Raw genomic sequence first — 25,017 nt, 5'->3', positions numbered from 1 at the left:
ATATAAAAAATAATAAGTTTTTTTATTTATAATCCTATCCATTTTCAACCCATTTGTCTACACTTAAAAATAATTTCAAAACAGTTCAAATTGTCATAAAACCAAATATACCTAATCGAGGCGTATCAGCTCGCTTATGAAATCTAGACACGCGGCAGCGTGTCAAGCCGAGTTCAAGCGAAGAGAACTGGCGAGCAGCAGCCGTGTGTATATTTACACGAACCATTTCGAGCCACTTTTCACCCCCTTATAACTCGAAAACTATTTAAGTTAAATAAACCAAATTTGGTACATATCAAGAGGACCTCAAGATAAACAAGAACCTTAAATTTCATAAATACAGATTAAACAGTTGCGTAGATATTAATATCCAAAAATCGCAATTTTTAAGACTGACTGACTTATAGATATATATACAAAACCTAACCCACTTCCAGATGACCTAGAAAGTTCAAATTTGTAATCAACTAGGTAATAGTGAGTGTACAAAGGAAAAAATCAGAAAATACTGAATTTATTTGTATTTAATTTTTTTTTTCAATGACATTAATTTTGTTTGTATGGAAAAATGGAAAAGTTTAAAAAAATAGAAAATAGTATATTCACCTTACTAGTCTTAAAAAATAGATCAAAACTAATCAGGAAAATAAAACAATTGAGTTTTCAGTCAACCTAAGAACTTAATACATCTTTGTAAATAAATTTCTGGACTGTCTGCAGAACTTGGCACATATTTAGATCTCATTTCTTTTTTTGGCAAATTAAGTCAACGATTGAACTCGGCTCCAAATTTTACATTTATGTTTTTGGTGGGATATGTATTATGGATTTCTTTGTAGGCAGTATTTCAGCACCTCAACAATCGTTTAAATAATTTCGAAAATTATTTTACCGACGATAAGAAACTTAAATTATTCTAGAGTGATTGAAGGTTGTTTGAATTTAATCCTACTAATATTATAAACGTGCAAAATTTGAAAGTATGGATGTCTTTCTCTTTCACGTAAATTGTACTGGACGGATTTGGATGAAACTTTACAAGAATGTAGGATATACCTCAGAATAACATTAGCAATAGAAATAATTTATTTTGCACGCAGATTCGTCGGGTGAAACCTTATTTTGCTTGGCACAGAATAAAGAAATATTAAATACATAAGTATTTAGATTCATATATATTATAATATGATACACAGAGACATTGGCGGGATTACAGCTTTTCTATATTTTTTGGAAATAAAGTTTATTGTTTGTTTGTTTGTTGTTTTCTAGTCAGGTACATGTTAATTTAATTTAGTAATGATTGAAATTTGTAAGATAAAACATTTCTCTATTATGATATCACATTACTTATAAACAATATTGAACCAAATTTAACAAATCTAAATATTTTCATACCTTCCTCCTACATTCGTAGCTACCTACTAGGTATAGTCTACCCTATATCTGCACATATTAGTAGAAGCTTATAATCGTTTTTATATACATTTACGTGAACATATTAGATAGATATGGTGTAATTGCATAACAATCTAGTTATAAGAGGGCCGGCTGAATATTAAAGTGATCTATGATGGCGCAGGCTTTGACTAGCGAAGCGGGAAATATGGGTGCATCGGTGGAACTCAAATCTTCTACCCTTATAGTGATATTGGTTTTAATATTCGACAATTAAATAATGTTTCGTATAAGTATGCTATAATCCCTGCTTTATTTTTTTGAGTATATTTTATTTTAAGGAAGATATAAGTAAACTGTACCATAATTTTGATTTTTATCTTTCTTTTAATTTAGAGGGAGGTAACTAGTTACATCCTTCTAACTCAAATATAAAGTTATGCTTTATGTTTATATATGTTTTTCTTTTTTCATATTTTGAATCAATATGCACCTACCTAGTAAACATCCAATTACTGCTTTCAAAAATGTTTTTCGTGAAATCTGTAAAAAGTACTTACTTACTTGATAATAAAATAAATAATAACAGTACAGCTAGGTATGTACCAATTGCATAATAATTTATCTATCGCAATCTTGTTTACACATAAATCTCTAAGAAAAATAATTCACTGTCGTACAAAATTTAATTAAACAGATCAATCTACTACAAAACACAATTTCCAGAACGTTAACAAGTTATAAAAATTATGACTTTATGTCACCCAGACGAGGGTTACCGTGGAATGTCTTTAACAATAGGCCTTGCTTTGGGGAGACCAATAAAAACTTGACAAATGGCGTTTCATAATCGCACCGCATACCGCAGCTTGTCACCGACGTACCTTTTTATCATCCCCTGAAAATGTCCCAAAATGTACCAAAATTAGACCACGCTGATGTCTCATCGAATGCCACTTGCACCGGAACAATGGGCAGCCCAATTATCGGCGGCTTACGTCACTCTCTCAATTAACTAAGATTCAAGGTTATTGGAATATAAAGGAGATTGTCTATAAGATTGAGTATGTAACGAGGTAGGTATAGATAGGTAGTTGCTTCATTTATAACGAGCAATGTTTTCATATGTCCTATATTCGATTTAGACTTCCCTGCATCAATAAGGTATTCAATTTATTCAATTGTTTGTTACCAGTAGGTATATTTAACTAGGTATCAGTATTACAGGATGCTTTTTGATAAGTTGATAAAAGGCACACGTTCAATGTTTCAGTATAACCATTTTCCACTTGTTAAGAGTAATTCAGGTATGGATACACAGAGCAAACAATATCTGGTCTGCGGGTTCCTTCTATACGTAGCTGCATGTACTATGTCGGTACAATGCATCGGTTGCGGTTACATAGCTAAATAGAACTCGATCGCAGGCTGTAATTGTAAATCGGTAATCTAATATCGGTCTCTTCCGCTTAATACTCGTAGATGATTAGTTAGTTGAAGCGCATAGCTATGGATTAACGTGGCTGTTTGCCTTTGAACACAATTAACTTAAGATGATTTGCCACATTACTTATTAGATTAGGCACTATTAACCACTTAGTGTTCATGTTCGTAATACAAGTTGAAACATAAACTACGCTTTGATTACTGTTTGGGTAATTTAAGTAGGCGATACATATTTGTAAGGACAGTTTTCTCGTTTTATTTGGACGCAATATTTATACTTTACGAGTCTATGGAATAACATATTTAGATACTTAGGTTAGGTTTCAAATATTAAATACACCCATTTAAGGATATTATATTTTTTATGTTTGGGTACTTCTACTTTACTTCACTTAATTACAACTGAAGGTATAAAATATAAATTGACTCACGTGCAATTTTATATTTAGGCATGTACATATGAATACTTAGGTAATTCTAAAAAACTGCTCTTATTTAAAAAATCCAAATTACAAATACAAATCCTTCTTTAAAAATGAACTCCAAAACACATTATCAAAAGCCAATCAAAATAAACAAGGGCATATTGATTAATTTATTCGTTAAAATTATTATAAGTAAACCTCTGAAATCATAAAGAATGTAGTTGGCTTATTACAATCGACTTCCCTGTAAGGAATTCGCCGTAATAAGGGTAAGTTTAGTCGAAATATTACCCGGGATCATGGGGCACGGCTCCGACCCCGCTCTTGTAATATTAAAAATAATTTCTCATTTTTATTGGCGGTCTCATACTTAGCGGGTTTAATGGATGATCATGTGATGATACCTACACATAATGTTAAATCAATGTTCTATACACATTTCAGCAATTGTTTGTGTTGAGAGCAATGTGATATTTTGTAATTATTGTTATTATATAAATTCCTTTTAATATCGTACGTTATAATTTTTATATTACTTTTTATTTGAATTAAATCATTTTAATGCCAAATGCATAATGATTTATAGGCTTTCAATGATCACACAAGAAGCTTCCTTTTATTGTATTTGTTAGGAATATTAAATAACTATGAACATTAGATTCTTATTTTTTGTTTGAATTAGGAAATTAGATAGTATATCAATAATCGATCATAGATTAAGCTACGTAATAAAAAATATTTAAGTACGTAGAATTAAAAAATACAAAAAGATTTGGTAACCCTGCGTAACGGTTCCGACGGCGTTGCATTTTTTCAATAAATTTATATCATTCTCAAGGTTTGCTTTATATCAAACGGAGAAATAGACACTAACTATTTATTAATGAAACAACAACAAATGAAAAAACAATACTGCAATATGCCAATACAATAAGTATTATAATATTACAGTCAAAAAAATGTAGAGTCTTTGAACGAGTGCTACGAACGTAGCACGTGCATGTAGATCGTAGACTGTAATACTTATAATAATTTATTATAATGTTAAGTTCGTAGCACGTAGCTTTAATTTAAATAATAATAATCATTATGTAATGTCCATTATAATTGACTTTGTTTTTGATCACCTTTAAATAAATTAACAGAAAAATTTAAACACATTCGTAGTACACTTATAGAAGAATTTTTCATTTAAAATACATACTTGGTTGGAGTGTGAAAAAAATCCAATAAGCAACATAAAAAGCACTAATCCTCATAGGATCAATTTTTCAAGCGTAAAGCTTCTGCAGCTGGGAGTGGTGGATCGCTCCGCCCTCAACGAATTTATACGCTTTTCAATTTCCACTTAATAAAAGTAATGCTTATCATGGAGGTAATAGTTTAAATTACTAATAAATTTAAAGCTATTCAATTGCTACTGCGATGCAACATTCACGTACATTTAACTGTTTCCTTCGATTTAATTCTAGATCTGATGACGTATGGTCGAGTCCAAAAATGTCGATTGCAGGATATAGAATCCATTATTCATTGAGTATCGGTACGATATTTTTTACCGTGGAATATACTATGTGGTGCAATTTTTCCGCGATGGCGCGTGAGGGCGTGTCGGCGTGATCCCGCCCAGCGGCCGCGGTCGCCGCGCCGTCAGTTCGTCGCGTGTCGTGGTCCTGTGACGTCGCGGTCCGGACCTTGTATCCGTTCGCTTACCGATCAGCCGCCGAAGTCTGGTAAGTGGAAAACTTTTCCTCCGATCATTACTGGTTTGTTGCGTTATGTTCGTGTGTAATTATCATCGGATTACAATTTTTAAATTAGATTTTTTGTAGCAAATTTTGTTGAGTTCGGTATTCAAACTTTTAAATTACTTTAATATTTTATTATACTTACATTATTTTTATAAGTGTGTAATTATTTTTTGTAAAGTTAACGGTTTGTTATTTGAAGACTCTTTTTGTAATTTAATAAGAAAATTTTATAATAAGAAAATATTGAACAGAAATAGATAAGATCGTAGTGGATTAAATTTTAATCAGTTTTTTTTTGTCCTAAAATAAAGTGAAGTTATTGTGAAAAACATAATTATTTGCAGAATCGTCGGCGGTCCAGGGTTATCACTTATCATGGATCGCATTCTTGTTACTCTTCTAATATTATAGTTAAATGGTAAAAAACCTCAAAAATATTATTGCATTGCGAATTCAATTCAGTTTTCCTAAAGGGTTTTTTTTCTTCGATCGTAATGTTGCTTTACCGTAGAGCTCCGGAAATAAATGAGTTTCATTATTTTTTAGATATTATGCAAAACGTATAAATATAAATGAATTCAGATCTGTGTACAATAAAACTATTTTTACGAACGTTTTTTAGCCTCAAATAATTTTTTAAACTTAAATTGTTATCATCCTCACTTAAAAATAATTATTTTTAGGACTAGATTTTTTTTTTAATTTAACAATAACTATTTCATTTTTTGTAGGTTTTCGTTTATTTATTTTTTTGTTTAGTGTAGAAAAATTTAATAAAAAATATTAAGTGGTAACGTTTAGTATTAATGTAAAATGTGTCGTGTACATATTATAATAAAAGGAAAACTATACATTTCCTATGAAAATGGTGACAAAATTTATTTTATTTCTAATTTAAATTGTTGCGGGCTATGTTCAAAAACTTTCATTGGTCAAATCATATTTTAATCTTCTTAATATATATAAATCTCGTGTCACAATGTTTGTCTTCAATGGACTCCTAAACCACATAATCGATTATAATAAAATTCGCACACCATGTGCAGTTGGATCCAAATTGAGAGATAGGATAGTTTAAATTTCAAATCGTTTTAGAGAAAGCGGGCGAAGCCGCGGGCGGTAAGCTAGTCTATAATATAAAAATGAATCGCAAAATGTGTTGGTAAGCGCATAACTCGCGAACAACTGAACCGATTTCGTTAATTCTTTTTTTATTACATTTCTTCTTATGTAGAGAAAACGTGAATATGTACCACGGGCGAAGCCGGGGCGGACCGCTAGTTATAGATAATTAGGTATATTATCAGATTTATAGGTACTGATATAGATACTGAAGGAAAATAGATATATACTTTCTTTAGGTATCGTATAAATTATTTTTATTTTAAGGTTCATAACTATTTAATATTAAAATTATAAAATTTCGATAAAAGTTTCTATTATATTCGAGTCCACAGATCAATATAGGATAATTAAAGACGAACACTCATTACTCAGTGCAGATTCAATAATTTTGAAAAAAAAATACAGTACATTTTATTGAAGCAAAACCAACCGTAGTCCGTAGCATAACGAGATGAATAATAAAACAGATCTTTAAAATTCGGTGTTAAAAGTTTAAATATATGGCGAGAAAGGTCTTTAAAGAAAAAAAAAGATTTAATTGCATACCTCGGCCTCCGTCACGCGGCTAGCAATGATTCTTATCAGGAAACTTATTGAAAAGGGGGCGAATTCCTATCACGCATAAATCAGCCGCTTGTATTTCATACTACCGCTTTCGATCTTTTTTATTGCCCACTTATTGGCCTGTTACAATCGTAATGTGAAATTACTAATCGCTATTAATATCGATGGATAAGGGGATGTTATTGCGTTCGGTTCTTTTCACACTTGTAAGTAAAGCCATAAAAATATTATGTTTAAAATTTTGATTTAAATTGTCTATTAATCGAATGACGGTTGAAAATTTTAATATGATTAAGTTGATCTAGTAAGGCAGCAAAAATAATTGATTTTATAATATTTTAGTAGTTAGTTATCAGTTGATTAAACATTTGAAAACGATTGGGTTTGTAAAACTTTATTGGGTTAAATGAGAAGATTTTATATGTTCCACTGTATTTAAAGATAAAATTTTCTTCGTGTTCGCAATTATAGGTAGGTTGTATTTTCAGTGCATATTTGAACGGAAAACGCGCGCGCGCATCTATACTAATATTATAAAGCTGAAGAGTTTGTTTGTTTGTTTGTATGTTTGTTTGAACGCGCTAATCTCGGGAACTACTGGTCCGATTTGAAAAATTCTTTCGCTGTTATATAGCCCAAATGGGCTAATAACCTTCACAGCTAACACATAGCCTATAACCTTCCTCGATAAATATCGAGGAAGGTGGCTATGTGTCATTACGCTATGTTGAGGAAGGTGGCTATGTGTCATTAAGGCTATGTGTCATTACGCTATGTTCCCGCTTTAGGCTTGGGAACTGGAATTTCTTTAGGGAAACTCAATATTCCTTTTTAAAAACAATTTATTTTCGAGACCGACACACCTTTGTACAAGTATTTTTAGATAAGTGAAAAAAATACATTCTACCCGATATAATAAAATAAAAATAAAAATGATAATCTATGATGGTGGGCGCGCGATTGCTATTATAAATTAACAGGCGTAGACATAATCCTCCCCCCCGGTGAAAAGCGTAGATTTTCAAGCTTGAAGGTCTTCAGAAGTGGGCAGAGGACACAGTCGAACCAAAGGTCTTCGAACGCAGCCTCTTGTAGTTTCGACGTCCGCAACTCGACAAACGCCGTCAGTTCCATGGAATAATCGAAGTGGTGGAGAATTATCCTCTTGAAGCAGTACGAGGTCTCCAATGTTTATTTTTGATTTGTCAACCTTCCATTTGGTTCGTAGTTGCATTTCTTCCAGAAGTGTTGGCGGATTTGTTCAAGTCTGCCATATCTATCCAGGGAGCTCTCTTTAGCGTTATCCAATGAAGGAGCCGGTAGTGCATTCAATGGTCTTCCAATTAAAAAGTGCCCTGGGGACAAGGATAGGAATTCATTCGGGGAAGATGTCATGGGACATAGAGGACGGCTATTGAGAATAGCCTCAACTTGAGCAAACAATGTCGAAAGCTCTTCAAACGTAAGATGGGTATTGCCCATGACTCGCTTTATATGATGTTTAGCGGACTTAACCCCGGCCTCCCATATTCCACCAAAGTGAGGAGCGTAAGCGGGGATAAAAGAAAATTTTACTCCCTCCTGAGCAGCAAACTCAGACAGAGGTTCTTGATTAGCCTTTAGAAAACTATTTAATTCTTTCGCGGCAGCAACAAAATTTTTACCTTTGTAGGAAAACATTTCGGTTGGCTTTCCACGGCGTGCCACAAATCTGCGAAGTGTCATAATATAAGCGTCTTTTGTCAAATAAGAGTGAATGCATTTGAAGCGCAGACACACAAACAAACATAAGTAGCACTTAACTACTCTAGCACCGCGTCCTTTACGATTTAGAATGAAGAAAGGGCCCGCATAGTCCACTCCAACAGACTTGAAAGGAAAGTCAACGTTGACGCGATTTGTAGGTAAGTCAGCCATTTTTGGATTATAGGTCTGACCACGAAGACGTGTGCAGGTAACGCAGTTTTTGACAACGCGCCTAGCTAGTTTTCTGCCATTGGTAGGACAAACAGGCTCGCGAATAATCGACAACAGAAGCTGCGGTCCTGCATGCAGAGATCGAACGTGTTCGCGTTCAAATAGAAGCTTCGTCACATGATGAGTTGAATCTAGAAGAATAGGATGCTTCTTTTCAGATTTATATTCAGATGAACTGAGCCTGCCACCGACTCTTATAAGATTCGCCTGATAATCAAAAAATGGAGATAACGATAAAATATTTGACTTTGGGCTTAAAGGTTTACTATTTGACAACTTATCAAATTCAGAAGTAAAAGTTTGTTTTTGAGACAGCATGCAAATAAAATTAAAAGAATTATTTAATTCGTCAATTGATAAAATGCCGGTAAGTTTATTATTTTTATTTTGTTTTTTAGAGTTGTGTAAAAATCGTAAAATGTAACTAAAAGTTCTTTTGAAGTTTTGTAAATTTAGAATATTTTTTTAAAATCAAAATTAATTTCAAATTCGACGGCTGTATGGACCTTGACTTCAGGTAAGTCTTCTTCGTATTTTTTGTTGAGGCCATTGGGACTCGTCTCGGAGCAAGAAATCAGGACCATACCACCATAAATCGTTAAAGAGGCAGTTGACTGCCGTTTACTCCGCGTGAGGTAAAATCAGCGGGATTGGATTTAGTGGGCACATATCGCCAAGATTGTGGGCTAGTGAGCTCCTGTATTTCGCCTATCTTGTTGGCCACATAAGTTTTTAGTTTGTTAGGATTGCTGTTAATCCAGGCCAATACTACTGAAGAATCACTCCAATATACGACTCTTGTAGGAACGAATCTAATCGACTCCAATACTTGTTTGCAGAGTCTTGCAGAGAGACCAGCAGCACAAAGCTCTAAGCGTGGAATTGTGGTGGGTTTTAGTGGCGCTACCTTGGACTTAGAGCAAAGAAGTCGCACCATGACCTCATTGCCTTCAGATATGGATCTCATATAAATGCAAGCTCCGTAAGCGCTTTGGGATGCATCGCTAAATGAATGCAATTCAATGATTTTTGGTGAATCACAAAGAACTCTACGAGAAATATCGAATTTTGAAAGAAATTTTAGATTATCAACAATGTCCAACAAATCATTTTTGATATCCTGCGACACAGGTTCATCCCACTCAACACCCTTGAGCCACAATTTTTGGAGCAAAATCTTTGGTTAAATAATGCATGGACTCAAAAGACCTAAAGGATCGAAGATTCGAAATGAACTTGAGAGGATAAGTTTTTTTGTGATTTTGTCACTATGAAGTGGAATTTCGATAGGAAAACTGAAGGCATCCTTCGATGGATCCCAGCAAAGTCCGAGAGTGCTCGACGACTCACTGATTGTCAAATGTTCTGTATTAATTTCGTGTAAATTTTGAAACAAGTTTTTTGAATTAGTTTTATACTTTCGTAGAGGAAAACAAGCTGAATTTAGAGCGTTTGAAACTGAATTTTGAAAGTATTTAAGTTGATCTTCATCATCACAGCCGGTGATTAGATCATCGACATAAAAGTCGTGCTGAATGATATTTTTGATTATTTCGTCCCCACATTCCTGTCCAACCTGCCAAAGACATCTCGTGCTCAAGTAACTGGCACTTGCGGTACCGTAAGTGACAGTATTCAATCGGAGAGTTTTGATAGGCTGAGACTCATCTTCTCTCCATAATATGAGCTGCAAGTTTTGATCTGAACTCTCAATTTGAACCTGACGGTACATTTTGGCGATATCACCCGTCAAAATGAATTTATGTTGCCGAGCTCTCACTAAAATGGAGAAAAGAGAGTCTTGAATATTTGGGCCTACCATGAGGATGTCATTGACAGAGAAGCTAGAGGTTGTGGGGGCTGAGCCATCGAACACTACTTTATGACAGCATGGTGACACAAAAAATATGATGGATTTGGAATAGGAGTAGGTGATTCAGATAGATGGCCCATATCAGCGTATTCACGAATGAATTCAACGTATTTTGATTTTAGTTCTTTATTTCTTCTAAATCTTTTCTCAAGATTTAGGAATCGTTTTTTAGCTTGAGAATATGATTCGCCGAGGCAGTCAGGTGAGTCCTTTATGGGTAACATTCACACAGAATCTGCCGCTTTCTAAGCGAGTGGTGGTATTTAGAAAGTGTTTTTCGCATGCTATGTCATTTTGACTTCGAACAGTTTTTTGGGGTAGCTCTTCAAGCTCCCAGAATTTTGTGAGCATTTTGTGAATTTCGTTAGATGTAGGGTTTGCAATTCTGGCATGATTGCAATGAATAGTTTCTTTACTAAAATAATTGTTGATTGGGCCAGCTATTATCCAGCCGAATTTAGAATTTTGCAATTTAGGATTATTAGGACCTAAAGAAAGCTGTTCGCTGTTTAGAATGTCCCAGAAGATATCTGCTCCAATTAAAACTTCAATCGGAGCTGGCTTGTAGAACTCAGGGTCCGCCAAAGTAAGAGAATTAGGTATTTTGAGAGCTTGAATATCAACTGGGGTCTTAGGTAAGCGGCCCGTCAATTCGTTGAGAACAAGACACGAAAGAGTAACGCTGTAGTTGCTATTTAGAGATTTTATTTGAGTGAGACAGCTTTCGTACACTGTATTAGAAGAGTTATTACCAATCCCAATGACATTTAATGCCTGCATTGGGCAAGTTCTTAGTGACATTCTTCTAGATAGGGAGGCGAAGAGGGGAATTTTCTGTAATACTCGAGCGTGGCAGTTTAAGATATGAGAGATACCTTAGACCTAATAGAACAACCTTGTTAACTATTTAGCTTTATATGTAGTGACGCGCGCCTAGGATAGACGATCAGATTAGTAAAAAAAAATTGATAGTCTGAAATACTCGAGCGCGTCAGATTAAGATATTGGGGGTTGATTTTAGTGTTTTAAGACTAAATTTAACTAATCTGACCATAAGTCCTTGACGCCGCAGAGTTATAGGGTCGCGAACTTGTAAAAAAAAAACGTTAATCCGGCATTCTCGAGCGCGATTGTTTTTATTTTTATTTTGAAGAATATAATCTAAAACTTACTAAAAATACAAAATCTGCCGGTTTCCGCATGACCGGAAGTCTGGAGGAGCCATTTCTTCTTCCAAAAAACGTGTTGCAGCATATAAGTCGCGAACTATACTTTTTCCAAAAAAATAAACAAAAAAGGTAATTTTATTTTACAAAAAAGGTCTCTTTTCATTTTTGTCCAAAGTTAAAACTTTTTTTACTTGAAGCATTATAAAAATTCAAACTCCCGGTTTTTTGAGTATATCTCGAAAACTGAGGGTGTTAAGAAAAATTGATATGAAATAACGATGATTAAAAAAAAGAAACCCACAAACCTTTTTCGGTCAGATTAAGAGAACCCACCAACATTTTTGTCAGATTAAGAAAATATGCTTTCAGGATACCGAGATGAACCTCCCCTATGAAAATCTGACGCGCTCGAGTATTTCAAAAGGACTTTTTTTTTCTGCATTTTCAAAAATTCATCGTAACTTATCGTCATGCCGTAATCGTCAGTTCTTTTAAGGGGAGCTTCCTTGGGGCCTACTTAACACCCCTTCCGAAAATCTGACGCGCTCGAGTAATTTTTTTTTGTGCATTTTTGATGAATTTATATGCCTAGCCCCACCACGCAAACCGGCAGATTAGTATACCGCGCGCTGTTATCAGAGGCACTTGGAGCATACGTACTATGAATATCTGACGCGCTCGAGAATGCCCAAGTAACTGTTTTTTTTTACATTTTTGAAAATCCGTACACGCCAAACCCACCGCTAAAATGGTTTTTACCATAGAAGCTTTTCTTTTCGAAATTATTTTATCTTTCGATTTTGATAAGTCTCGACGACGCCGTTGAATTACGCCATTTAGCTACCTCGCCTCCCTATCTATTCGTTGCAGGGATTTAGTGATAAATGAAGACTGGCTGCCACAATCCAAGAGAGCGCGAACCTTTTGTACCTGCTTATTAATAGGATTGAAAACTTCTATCAATGCTGTAGATAGGAGAACATGCTTGGACATTTGTCTAGAAAAGGTTGCTACAGATTCGTTTGGTTCAACTTGCTCATCTGTGCTTAAGTTGGCAGTGACGTCATCATTAGAACTATGGAGGGGAGTGTTGTGTTTTTGCTGGCATTGTCGACATGAACCTATACGGCAGTCACTAACAGGATGCCCTTGTCTGAGGCAATTTCGACATAATTTATATTTATTTACATACGACAGCCTATCTTGAATGTTTTTAGACTTAAATGTAGGACATTCATAAATTCTGTGATTTCCGTTACAAATTATGCAAAGATAAACATTTAATTGATTTTGATTAGACGTAGAAAATGAATTAGTATTTTTATTTTTATCAGATTTATTACTTTTTTGTGAATTTAGTAGTGAGGGACGTGACGTGAATTGTAATTTAGAATTATTTTGGGATTCATTATTAGTGCCAACCTTATTGCGATTTAAAGATTCTAACACATCTGCTCGGTTGATTAAAAATCTTTGAAATTGTTGCAAAGTTGGAATGTCATCAATAGTATTTCGATACTCTTCCCATTTAACAAGAGTACATTTGTCCAATTTAGAAGATAAAATAAATATTATAAGTACATCCCAATAGTCAGTAGGCTGACCCAGGCTAGATAGGGCGCGAAGATTTTTTGTAACATGATCGACTAAAAAACGTAGTGAATTGTCGGACTCACGAGTTAAAGATTGAATATTAAGTAAAGAATCTAAGTGATGATCAACAAGAAGCCTTTTGTTATTATGCCTGTCGCAAAGTAGCGTCCAGGCTGCCTGGTAGTTTGCTGTTGACACTTCGAGATTAGAGACAATCCGTGCCGCATCACCCTCAAGGTAAGAAAGTAAATAATGAAATTTATGTATATCAGTGATATTTTTGTTTTTATGAACCAAATTTGAAAATGTGTCGTGGAACTCTAGCCAACGGAAGTATGAACCATTAAACTTTGAGATCTCGATTCGTGGTAATCTAATATTTGAGTCTTGATGGAAAGAGTCTTCATTGCCCATCGATTTCCTACGATTTTCGTTGTCATTAAATAAATTATCATATTTTTTAATCATTATTTTAGCAGAAGCAATACTTTGGACGAAATCGTTCTCAATGTCGTCTCTTTCATCAATCTCGGAATCAATATTTTCAGAATTTAGAACCTCAATCTCAGTCTGCAACACATCAAACTTTGTTGACAATGCTTCAAATTTGCTAAGTTTCAATTTAAATTCAGCCATTAATACTTCATCCATTGAAGTGGACTCGCTAATTCTGTCCAAATAATTTTTAAATTTTGTAATTTGGCCTTTAATAGCAGACCTTTTTGAATATGAATCTCTTAATAACTTTTGATTAGATTCCGTAGACATTTTGTAAAATAGTTTAATTAAATATTGTTATGAAAAGGAAGTATGTAATTATTTTCAAATTATGTAATTATTTTCGATTAATTAATAATTTAAATGCACGTCAACAAGTCTGATAAAGTTATGGAAGAAATAAAATGCTTATCTCACGCTCCTCGCCTGGTGGAACCTGCCGCTGGTAGCCGGGCTGCTGCTCACACGCAGCTGCTGCGCAGAAGATCGTGCGAGCGATATTTAGTCGCCTGAGAAGACGGCTCCTGAAATTATTCGGCGAAGTCGAGTTTATAAGCGAGAAGGGGCGATAATATACGAGATTGTTGTAAACAAAAAATGAATTCAATTTTGAACAAATTAATTACGATTTATGCAAGGGGATATGGCGTGAGGATGTGAGAATAGGTTAGGTAATTAATCAATTGCTATAATTTAAATTGTTTTATGGTTAGGAACGGAAGGAATTAAGGATTTGCACTTAACTTGGTATGAATTATGAACTGCACTCCGGCACGACACTTCTTAATATAATATGTCTGTGGATGTGGCGTTGTTCAGACGAGCAGGTTAGGTATCCTTTTCGGCAGGAATCAGTCCCAAAAAGATGGCGTAGGTGTGTAGATAACTTATCCGCCTGAGAAGACGGCTCCTGAAATTATTCGGCGAAGTCGAGTTTATAAGCGAGAAGGGGCGATAATATACGAGATTGTTGTAAACAAAAAATGAATTCAATTTTGAACAAATTAATTACGATTTATGCAAGGGGATATGGCGTGAGGATGTGAGAATAGGTTAGGTAATTAATCAATTGCTATAATTTAAATTGTTTTATGGTTAGGAACGGAAGGAATTAAGGATTTGCACTTAACTTGGTATGAATTATGAACTGCACTCCGGCACGACACTTCTTAATATAATATGTCTGTGGATGTGGCGTTGTTCAGACGAGCAGGTTAGGTATCCTTTTCGGCAGGAATCAGTCCCAAAAAGATTGCGTAGGTGTGTAGATAACTTATCCGTATTTTCGTCCTGTCACGGTCGCCAAATTGTTCCCGCTTTAGGCTTGGGAACTGGAATTTCTTTAGGGAAACTCAATATTCCTTTTTTTAAAAACAATTTATTTTCGAGACCGACACACCTTTGTACAAGTATTTTTAGATAAGTGAAAAAAATACATTCTACCCGATATAATAAAATAAAAATAAAAATGATAATCTATGATGGTGGGCGCGCGATTGCTATTATAAATTAACAGGCGTAGACAAGCTACGACCAACAGGGATGGAGGCACGGGGGTGAAACCGCGCGGAGCAGCTAGTAAATACATAAATACACATTCGGGACTTTTAATTTGTACTTAAGGTTTGGAAATGCCATGCGTTAAATGTATGTACGTAAAGGAAACAAACCCTGGAAATGACGAGAGAGTTATAAATGAGCTAAATAAATACATATTTGCTTGATTTCTGTAATCTGTGACTAGAGCACACGCATGTGGAAAAAAGCCACAGTTTCCATTGTACCTACCTAAATTAGCAGTTAAAAAGGTACTATTTATTTTATTTGAAAGTAAATTATTTTATAAAGTAGCGTGGCGCGTTCGCAGGCGCGTTCGCAGGCGCGTTCGCAGGCGCGTTCGCAGGCGCGTTCGCAGGCGCGTTCGCAGGCGCGTTCGCAGGCGCGTTCGCAGGCGCGTTCGCAGGCGCGTTCGCAGGCGCGTTCGCAGGCGCGTTCGCAGGCGCGTTCGCAAGCGCGTTCGCAAGCGCGTTCGCAAGCGCGTTCACAAGCGCGTTCGCAAATGCGTTCGCAAATGCCTTCGCAAATGCCTTCGCAAATGCCTTCGCAAATGCCTTCGCAAATGCGTTCGCAAATGCGTTCGCAAATGCGTTCGCAAATGCCTTCGCAAATGCCTTCGCAAATGCCTTCGCAAATGCCTTCGCAAATGCCTTCGCAAATGCCGGCGGCACAGCCACCGTCCGTGCCACCGGCATTTGAGGTTCGAAGACCTGGATATGACTTTGGGTTTTTTTTTCAGTTGCTGGTTACATATTATTTTTTTATTGTTGCCCCACCTTGAGCCCATGGCTAGCTACGCCCGTGCTTAGGTCCCTGTGAAAACGTATTGCAAAATCAATTAATATAAAATAATGATTAATATTTTCCCTAAGAAAGAATTCAGAAATGTCAGGCTTAAACAATACTGAAAATAATAAAAATTATTATCAAATTATATCTCATTAAATTAAGTAGAGATGAACCTATCACATTTTTGGCATGTGCATTTATTTGTTTAATAGATACAGTACTCCCTAACTGATAATGCGCATAGAAAAATTCGTCACTGTTCGGCAACTGAAGACGATATGTATATAGAGTGGTTAAATGTATTTGCAAAGCAATAAATTATATGCAAAGTTTATTAGAATTATAAATAAATAAATAAATAAAATATCCTTTATTGAATTATTATGTACATTAATGGACGACTTAGATCCGTTAGGCAAAAATAATTATGAGTTTTATTGTGATTTTATGGTAAAAGAGATAAGTAACGAAATTTGTTTCGATAATTCAATGTAAGTTAATAGCGATTATAAGCCACACGATTGCGAATATATATATAGACCGAGAGATATTGACACAAAATTTCGAGTCATTTGTAACAGGATGGCGGTAGGTACTACAGGGGTCTTAGTACGCAATGACAAAAAGAAAAATGATGGTGTGAACGCTGGTACCGGCGGCATAGACGCGTGGGCGTTAGTCGAACTCCTCGGAAAAATAGCGAAAGTCAAACGATTTGTAACACAAAAATTTTAGAATTTACCGATAGCCCACAAAAAAGATGTAGGCGGTAGTGTCATGCCATACTTTTCCGGAGTGACTTAAAGCCCGCCATACCGACGCGAATGTGTTGATTTAAAAAAACAATTCAACCATTTGTACCAGGCTAACTTTTGCACAGGTAACCATCGTCATGCAGCCATTTACGAAAATCGCCATGCCATACTTTTCGGACGATTCCAAATGGTCGCCATACCGCCGAAAATCTGCAATTTTTTTTTCTCGCCGAACATCATGAAATAGAGCTGATTTGATGATGGAATCGGAAGGTGGCCATAGGAACTCAGTAATATTATATTGACTCAACTTTATCGAGTTAGGGCTCGTTTGATTCGAGTTGAAAATTACACTAAAAAGTATTAAATAAAAATAACTGCATTAAAAACAACCGACTTCAAAAACAGAAAAGTAAAAAATAAAAAAGATTTGATATTATTTATTACTACATATTATTTAGTTGTGCTATTTATTAAATAGGTTTTTACCTTAGTTTTTACTTTTCCGTTTTTGCAGTCGGTTGTTTTTAACGCAGTAATTTTTTTTTTCGTTTATCTTAATCTTAACTATCAAATTTTCTTAATAATCATTAATTCGAAATTAATCCATCAAGAATAATGTCTTCCTCTCAGCATTACGCTTCTTGTATTGTGTCAAATATAAACAATACTTAGAATAACTGTTTACAACTAGAATTCACGTTCGAAAATAGACAAACGGAAATGTACGAAGCGTAAGTGCACCAAATGTATCATATCATAAAGTTTACGTTAGCCGTATTTATTGGTTCGGGCATTCTTTTCTCGGTTGTTTGGTTTTGTACGTAACTATGGTAGGAGTTATAATGGGGCGTAATGAAAGCCAACTGCTGCCCTCATTCTAAATGCCTTTGTGATACAAATGTGTTTGTGGAACCTTCACGTATAAATGATAGTTACAAGTACCTTGTTATTAGGCGGATGTGATTGGGATGTATCAGTTGGTCAATGGTCACTCCATTTATGTTAAAGTTTATCAAAATTCTACTAAAATATCGGTTCAATAAATTTATCTTATTTTATTATTTATGTGTAACATTTATTAATTTAGCAAATTTATTATACAGTTCCATACGACAAGTAGTAGAAAAAAGCTTTGTAATAATTATTTAACGATAGTTTTGATATAAACGTGTACATTAATTCTCTCATAATTTCTGACAAATTATTCGGACCTTGATTCGAACACTGACTGCCATCCACCGAAAGAAATGTACCAAGTTTTTTAGAAGGGGATTATCAGGAATTCGGGATACATACCTTGTTGGTCCATTTTTTAATGTAAATATTCATTATATTATGTATAATAATTATAATTATGTACCTACTTGTTTGTATGGATAATATTATTAATATAGGTTCATGTAGGTACCTCTTTACACAGTCGAAGCTTTCATTAATGATATGAATATATAGCAATATATTATAGTAACAGGTGTATATTACATAGATATGATCAAGGTGCTACATCTATGTAGTAGGATACAAACGCCTTCACACAGTGTTTGTTTATACAAAGCAAACGTTAAGCTCAAAGGAGGCTGTTTACTTACCGATGGATTACAGAAACGCTACTGACACTATTATACCAATGTCCAGACTAATTGCAGGGACAAACTTCGTGCAAGCTGGTTACATTGATCAACGTCGCCGTATTTCGTCGAAACCGCCTTTGCGTATATATCATTGATAAATTAGTTTGGTTGGAACTTGGAACACATAAACACATATGGGTTAGGAATACACTAATTATGGATATACAGGGTTACTTGTAAAACACCAGCAACCTCGCAGGACCAGATAGCTAACATCATAAGTAACAACATTTGTTCTACGACTTTTGGCATAACGCAACAAATTATTTTTAAATGATTTTTTAAACTTTTATTGTACTCTCCTAACATTTGTAAGTCTATGTTCTATTCATTATCGGATGGACGACGCGACGCCCCCTTCCCCCTCTCGTTCGCTTCTTGTTGTCGTAATTTTTGGGAGGCGTAGAGTTTATAATTTTAAAACGGAAAATTAAATGAATATTTATTTTTGTATGAAAATAAAATTTAACAAATTATCAAAAGTCGTAGAACAAATGTTGTTGCTTATGATGTTAGCTATCTTGTCCTGCGAGGTTGCCGGTGTTTTACAAGTAACCCTGTATAAGTTTCTTAGGATACTGTACCACCCACCCACAAAAATATTTACTTTATTTCATTTAGAGTTGCCGAGGAACAATAGCTTAGTATATTCTTAATTTTTATATAAAATAAATACGTCAGTACCTACACTGAAGGTCTCTTAAATAAATACGTGCTCTATCTGAGCACCTACTTAGATACCTACATATGAAACTTACATTATTGTTTTCTAAAAAAAATAAACAATCTCTATTCCGGTTCAGTTTCATTCTTTTAGTAGCAATAACGTTGACTTCTTGTTTGTTGCTCTTTAAGCGCTCTTAACGACCACCTTCTGGGAAAAATCGTGGGTTACACTGGATCGTATATTTCTCATTAACGAGTGAGGTTAATCAAGAATGTCTTGTAATCTTAAAAACACTTTTGAGAAATTTTAAAATCAGCGTAATTTGGAAATTCACCAAGTGATGAAGATTTTATACTAGCTGTTCGCCCTGGCTCAGACCTGGACCCTGATAGACTATTTTTGAATGATTTTTCAAGTTTCTATCCTTAATCATGTAGATGTTAACGGAAATATATGTAATCCGTCATTGTATACAATTCCTAGGAAATGTATGTAATTCCTAAAATCGCACGGAAATGTGTGAAATAAATTATTTTTTACACATTGCCTAGGAAATCTATACATTTCCTAAATAGCAATCGGTAATGTAAAACATCTAAGATATTGGAAGGTACCTACCTACGCGGGACGATGGGGGAGGGCCGAAAATTCGTAATCAGAATTTTTGGTTTGGATAAGGGGATGGGTTAGGTTAGGTTCGTGTTTTTTAAAACTAGATAGAAATAGGAGCCCCACGAAGTGGGGCTCCGTCGGCTCGCGACCGTCTCTTTGTAGAATTTTGAAAAAAGACGAATTTCGGAATATTACAAAATGCCGGCCGTTTGTAATACGGCGGATTATACAATCCGACTGGGACGTGTAGGTACAAGGGGACAGCGGGACGAGGGGACTGATTACTAACCAAATGTAAATTTGATTTGATTGAATATAAGTTGATTTAAGAAATGTTAATTAGTAAGATAATAAGAACATATTATTATTATTTTATGGTAAGACTGTTACCCGATAAAGTGTTTTATTACAGAAATCATTTATTTTATACATTTCCTAATACGATATTGGAATTGTATACAATTCCTAGGAAGATTATACATTTCCTAGGATATCTATGCATTAAATAGTTTATTAAACAATATTTTATACATTTCCTAAATGGTATCGGAATTTTACACATTTCCTAGGATTTGTATACAATTCCTTGATTTCATACATTTCCGGTAACATAGACACAAATCCAAAGTACCTACCAATTATCTTTAAAATACGTTCAGTCGTTCTTGTATTACAAGTGGAGCATATCTAAACACAACTTTATTTTATATCTTTTAAAAATGAGACAACTTTGAATTGAAAATTGACATCTGTAAAATAAATATAAAAAAATGCGATGCTAACAATTATATGGAAATTACGTTCTATGTAGTAGTAGGTACCTATGTACTAACTCGCCGTCCGCGTCGCGGCATCACGGCACGGCGCGGCGCGGCCGCGCGGGCACAGCGCGGGGTCCCGTCGGTCCTCGCGTTTCATTTTTATTTCGTTAATTTCATACAAATTTTATAAGAATTTTATTAATAGCTTCTAACTATTCGATTAACAAGTCGTATTTGAACTGTATTTGTTAGAATGGATTGGCAATACTCAATAGTAAGTTACTTAGATACTATTACAAAACGCGAAAAAAACAGACATACTTATTGTTTTTTTTTTTGAAGTGAAACTTCTTTATCTAATATATTTTTTCGTTACGCGTGACAATTTTCCGTTACGTGCCATCTTTTTCTTATCCCTAGCTACCACGCGTGATTCGACGTTTTTTTTATAAAGTTGCATATAGGTAGTAAATTCTTTTTCGAAAATAAAATCATAGAGAAGTTTCACTTCGTACGTGTGTATACTAGTACACGCACAAATTTTTTGCTTGACTTTCATATACACTTTATATTTTTTTAAATGTTAATTTCCACTACGTTTCGTTGTGGTATTAAATTTTCTTCACGTAATCTTTTTCAGTAAGCTGTAGCTGTAGCCAATGTAACTACTTATTACCTACCAATGAACCGCAAGAAAAATTAAACATTTTACTAAACTAACACCTTGTTTCTTCTTGAAAATTTTGTGTGATTTTTTTATAAATTTGTAATTCCATAACGTAAATAAATGCTGTGCGACATAAGTACTTTGAAGCGGTGTTTTTAATTTGACTTAATTTTTAGAGAATCCACTTACAATGGAGGGATTTCTGCATCACATGGCGCCGCAGTTTCTGCATCCAGCGCTGCAAAGCTTTGGATGTGGAGCCTTTCGGCCGATCGGTGGCGCTTTCCACCCACTTTACCCAGGAAAGGCTTTTGCGAGACACCTTGGCGAACAATATGCTCTCGGCCAAAGCGTTGGACAAGCTCTCCGGGTATTTGAATTGATTATTAGTTAATATAAAAGTTCATAACGGTTTTAATGAAATAAATACGGTCTATTATTATTCTAATGGATGTATTAATATCTACAATAATATTATTTTTAACAACCACCAATTAAGCGCTTTTAAAAAAGGTCCAGTTTAATAAATAAACATTTTAGTTTCAGCTTGAAATATGTAGGACGTTTTTTATATATAATTACTTTTATATTTAGAGCGTTCGAGACGACAGCAGTACTCCCCCGCTTTACCGGCACACGTACACGGTGCGTGACGACACCAGCTCGCCCGGGTCAGCCGCATCCGCCTCTCCCAGACCCTGCAAGGACGACGAGCCCACTGTCACCGCTCCTTGCTCTGATTCCCATGATTTATTTTCACGTAAGTTTATCTTAGTTCCATAAATATATGCTTCTTTGTTCTCCAAATTTATAGGTAAAAAAATTATGCTTACCTTTGTATAACAGCGGATGGTGAGCGAAAATCAGCATGTGGAGTTTGTGGTGCACGTTTGGGGCCGGGCGTAGCACAGGCCCACTTCTTGCAAGAACTGCAACATTTATATAGTCTGACAGCCCTGCCAAGGGACGTATCCGCGCCACCTACTCACTCCCTGCATCATCAAGATGAAGATGCCCGTTGGGAGGTGAGCATTACCTTCGTTACCTAAGCATAATATATTGAAATTGTTGTGTGTAAGTGACGTTTAGTATATAGTCTTAGGCTCAGATTCACAATCGTGACTTTACTTTAGAGCAAAAGAGTCTTCACAAAGTAAACTTTGTATGGCCGAAGTTTACTTTCAACATATTTAATTTCAGAGAGAATTGCTTGACTTTCCTTAGAAAAGTACGGCCCCAAAGTAAAGTACAGGGTAAGACGTGTAACTGTTACTTTATACGCATAATTTATGTTTTTGAGAACATAATATTATTAAATTAAGTTATATTTCCATAAAAAAACATATTATATAATAATAACATTATTATTTTATATCAAAAATGAAATGTTTAGAAAAAAAAACATTATGTAGGAAGATTATAGTAGAAATATCAAAAACCGGTAGACACAGCAAAATTCGTCAGAAAAATATTATAATAATGTTAAAAGACAAACGAAACAATGCAACGATCAACACATCAACAAAAAATGTTACTCGACATGACGTTTCGATCTATAACCCAACCATATTAAAATGTGTTTCTGTTCTAGGAAATTGGTTTAAAATGAAGGCCTACATAATTTATACGCATAGTCATGTAAAGTTTACTTTGAGACCAAAGTCATGATTATCGGCTCCTTAGCCTTTACTAAGTAAAGTATAGTTTCTGGAAAGTAAAGATGAGCTTGACACAATTGACTAAGAAATATATTTTTGGTTGAAAGTAGATCTTTCCATCAAAGTAAAGTTAAAGTGCGATCTATGAATCTCGGCCTTAGATCCGAATTAGAGTCGACTTTCACCCATCTGATAACCAGATGAGACATATTTTTTATGAAATATAATTTACAAACAAATATGTCTCGTACAAATACTGGTACCTTTTCTAGACGTACCAACGAATCCGAGCGAACCGGCAACGCCGCCTAAAGCTGCGAACACGCAAGCGCCACCACACGGTGGAGAGCATGCTGGGCTACGATCTGGACGACGACCGGCGGGAGGAACGTCCGCGGGAGAACCGCTCGTATGACGCGGAGGACGAACCTGTTGATGTGGAGGGAGACTCCCTTGGCTGGCCTGATGCGGCTATCACTATCGATGGTAAAATTCATCAATAAATTCTATTTTATTGACGTGGTGTGTCCTAAGGTACAACGATAGCAGTCTGTGCAGATATCGATGATTCATGATAATTCAGTTAGATTCTTTCAAATGAGTGAAGATAAAACTTCCTTTCTTCAAAATATGCATACTAAATTATTGTCTGCTTTACTTGCAGATAAAGATCAACGAAGTGAGAGCGACAAATTGCATCTGAATTATTCTGAAGATCTGGAAATATCCAGCACCAATGATGCTATGCAGTCGCCTGAGCGCGTAAGGTATAATTTGTTGATTTCCTTTTTAATTTACATGTCATTTTTAGAAGGTCCCATTACTGTGTCCCATTATGATATAGCATTAAGTAAATTGTCATTCTTAAAATATTCAAAATTATTTGAATCCCCAGCTCGGTTCCCCGCATCGAGACTCCAAAGCCGCTATCTCTGGAGTGCGCGAAGACTGAGAGCTTGGAGCGCCCAGCCGAAGTGACCACGTCTGATTGGGCCGGCGGCGCCCCGCCCGAGAACTGGCCCGCTCTAACAGAGGCCTATGCACACGCTCGCCACAAGCTCGATGGGGAAATGCCTTCCTCCACCGACTCGCGCAACTAAAGCGACATTCTAGTTTGGAGTGCTGATAATATTCATTATTTGGTGTATTGGCAAAGTCTCTTTAAGAGTATATTTATTTCATGTATTCAATTTTTTTACCAGTAAATACTTTGATACTTGTAATTAAATGAAAACGACAATTTTAAACAGTATACCGTACCGAATAGGATTACCTACCTATAACTTAAAACGACACAGCAAACGCGGCGGGAATCTCGTTTACCACTATATGCCTGTAAAAGTAGGTATAGAATACCTTTATGTATTAGGTAATATAAAATCCATTCAGCTTACAGTGTGTTATTTGTTTGCGCACTGATAGATAGGTATAATATTTTACAAACAGCCCAATATTATATTTATTACTATCTGTCTACGGATCAATTACATAATATACAAATTTTAATAAAATATGCATGCTAACATCTATACGTATTATAAGTAAAGTTAATCAATTTGTTGAACTTGTAAAATTTCGGTTTGTAACTACTTTTATTATGAATAAATTTACTTAATTAGAAAAATCCTATAAAATTTATCTCTATTTAAAAATGTATGTATTTGACGTAAGCAACATTTGTTAATAATTTACTTGTAATGTTTAGTATTTCGTCGTTGGTTTACTTACCTACCTACAGGCTACGCATATCAAATTGTAGGTTATGATTTTTTTTTGTCTTCCTTAGATACTAATTGTGTATAATATAAATTATTGGTGTATAGAACTTACATCTTTTTGTATTTATTAAGCAATATTTACAGTATAACTAAATATAGTGTCATTAGTCTACGTATCTGTAAACTTATTGTTGATGTTTAACCTCAGACTAGATAGATTACTTATCTTTTATTAAATGTTAAAACTTGATTATATATTATTATATCTATTAATCTCTCGGGATAACTAACGGCGTGGCAATAATATATAGTGGTATCAAATAGCATTTGTCACCACACACCGATCAGTCAAATTGATTGAACCTCGTATTAATATTAAG

The 25,017-nt window shown here is 35.0% G+C and overlaps 2 protein-coding genes and 1 pseudogene across 2 annotated transcripts; 1 reads left to right on the top strand and 2 right to left on the bottom strand.

Annotated features, from left to right (window-relative positions):
• Positions 1-4,935: 4,935 nt before the first annotated feature.
• LOC123705342 (protein Teyrha-meyrha-like) lies at positions 4,936-24,530 on the top strand. Its single transcript, XM_045654085.1, has 8 exons — positions 4,936-5,002; positions 5,365-5,438; positions 21,438-21,631; positions 21,856-22,021; positions 22,108-22,286; positions 23,192-23,405; positions 23,584-23,686; positions 23,815-24,530. The coding sequence occupies exons 3-8, from the start codon at positions 21,452-21,454 to the stop codon at positions 24,017-24,019; spliced, it is 1,047 nt and encodes a 348-aa protein (XP_045510041.1). The 5' UTR covers positions 4,936-5,002; positions 5,365-5,438; positions 21,438-21,451; the 3' UTR covers positions 24,020-24,530.
• On the bottom strand, positions 7,494-8,446 carry LOC123705343 (annotated as a pseudogene).
• On the bottom strand, positions 10,758-11,360 carry LOC123705539. Its single transcript, XM_045654369.1, has one exon. It carries the CDS (start codon positions 11,358-11,360, stop codon positions 10,758-10,760), a length of 603 nt encoding a protein of 200 aa, XP_045510325.1.
• Positions 24,531-25,017: the final 487 nt, after the last annotated feature.

The sequence above is a fragment of the Colias croceus genome, chromosome Z, assembly GCF_905220415.1.
Source record: "Colias croceus chromosome Z, ilColCroc2.1".
Lineage (NCBI taxonomy): Eukaryota > Metazoa > Arthropoda > Insecta > Lepidoptera > Pieridae > Colias > Colias croceus.
Note: the sequence above shows the minus strand (reverse complement) of the source record. Positions and strands in the feature narration are given on the sequence as shown.

Excerpts from the sequence above, each read along its gene's own strand:
- LOC123705342 (XM_045654085.1), top strand. The coding sequence starts at position 21,452 with ATGGAGGGATTTCTGCATCACATGGCGCCGCAGTTTCTGCATCCAGCG. Across the intron at positions 22,022-22,107 it reads TTCCCATGATTTATTTTCAC|CGGATGGTGAGCGAAAATCA; the intron begins GTAAGTTTATCT and ends TTTGTATAACAG. Across the intron at positions 23,406-23,583 it reads TGCGGCTATCACTATCGATG|ATAAAGATCAACGAAGTGAG; the intron begins GTAAAATTCATC and ends CTTTACTTGCAG.
- LOC123705539 (XM_045654369.1), bottom strand. The coding sequence starts at position 11,360 with ATGTCACTAAGAACTTGCCCAATGCAGGCATTAAATGTCATTGGGATT.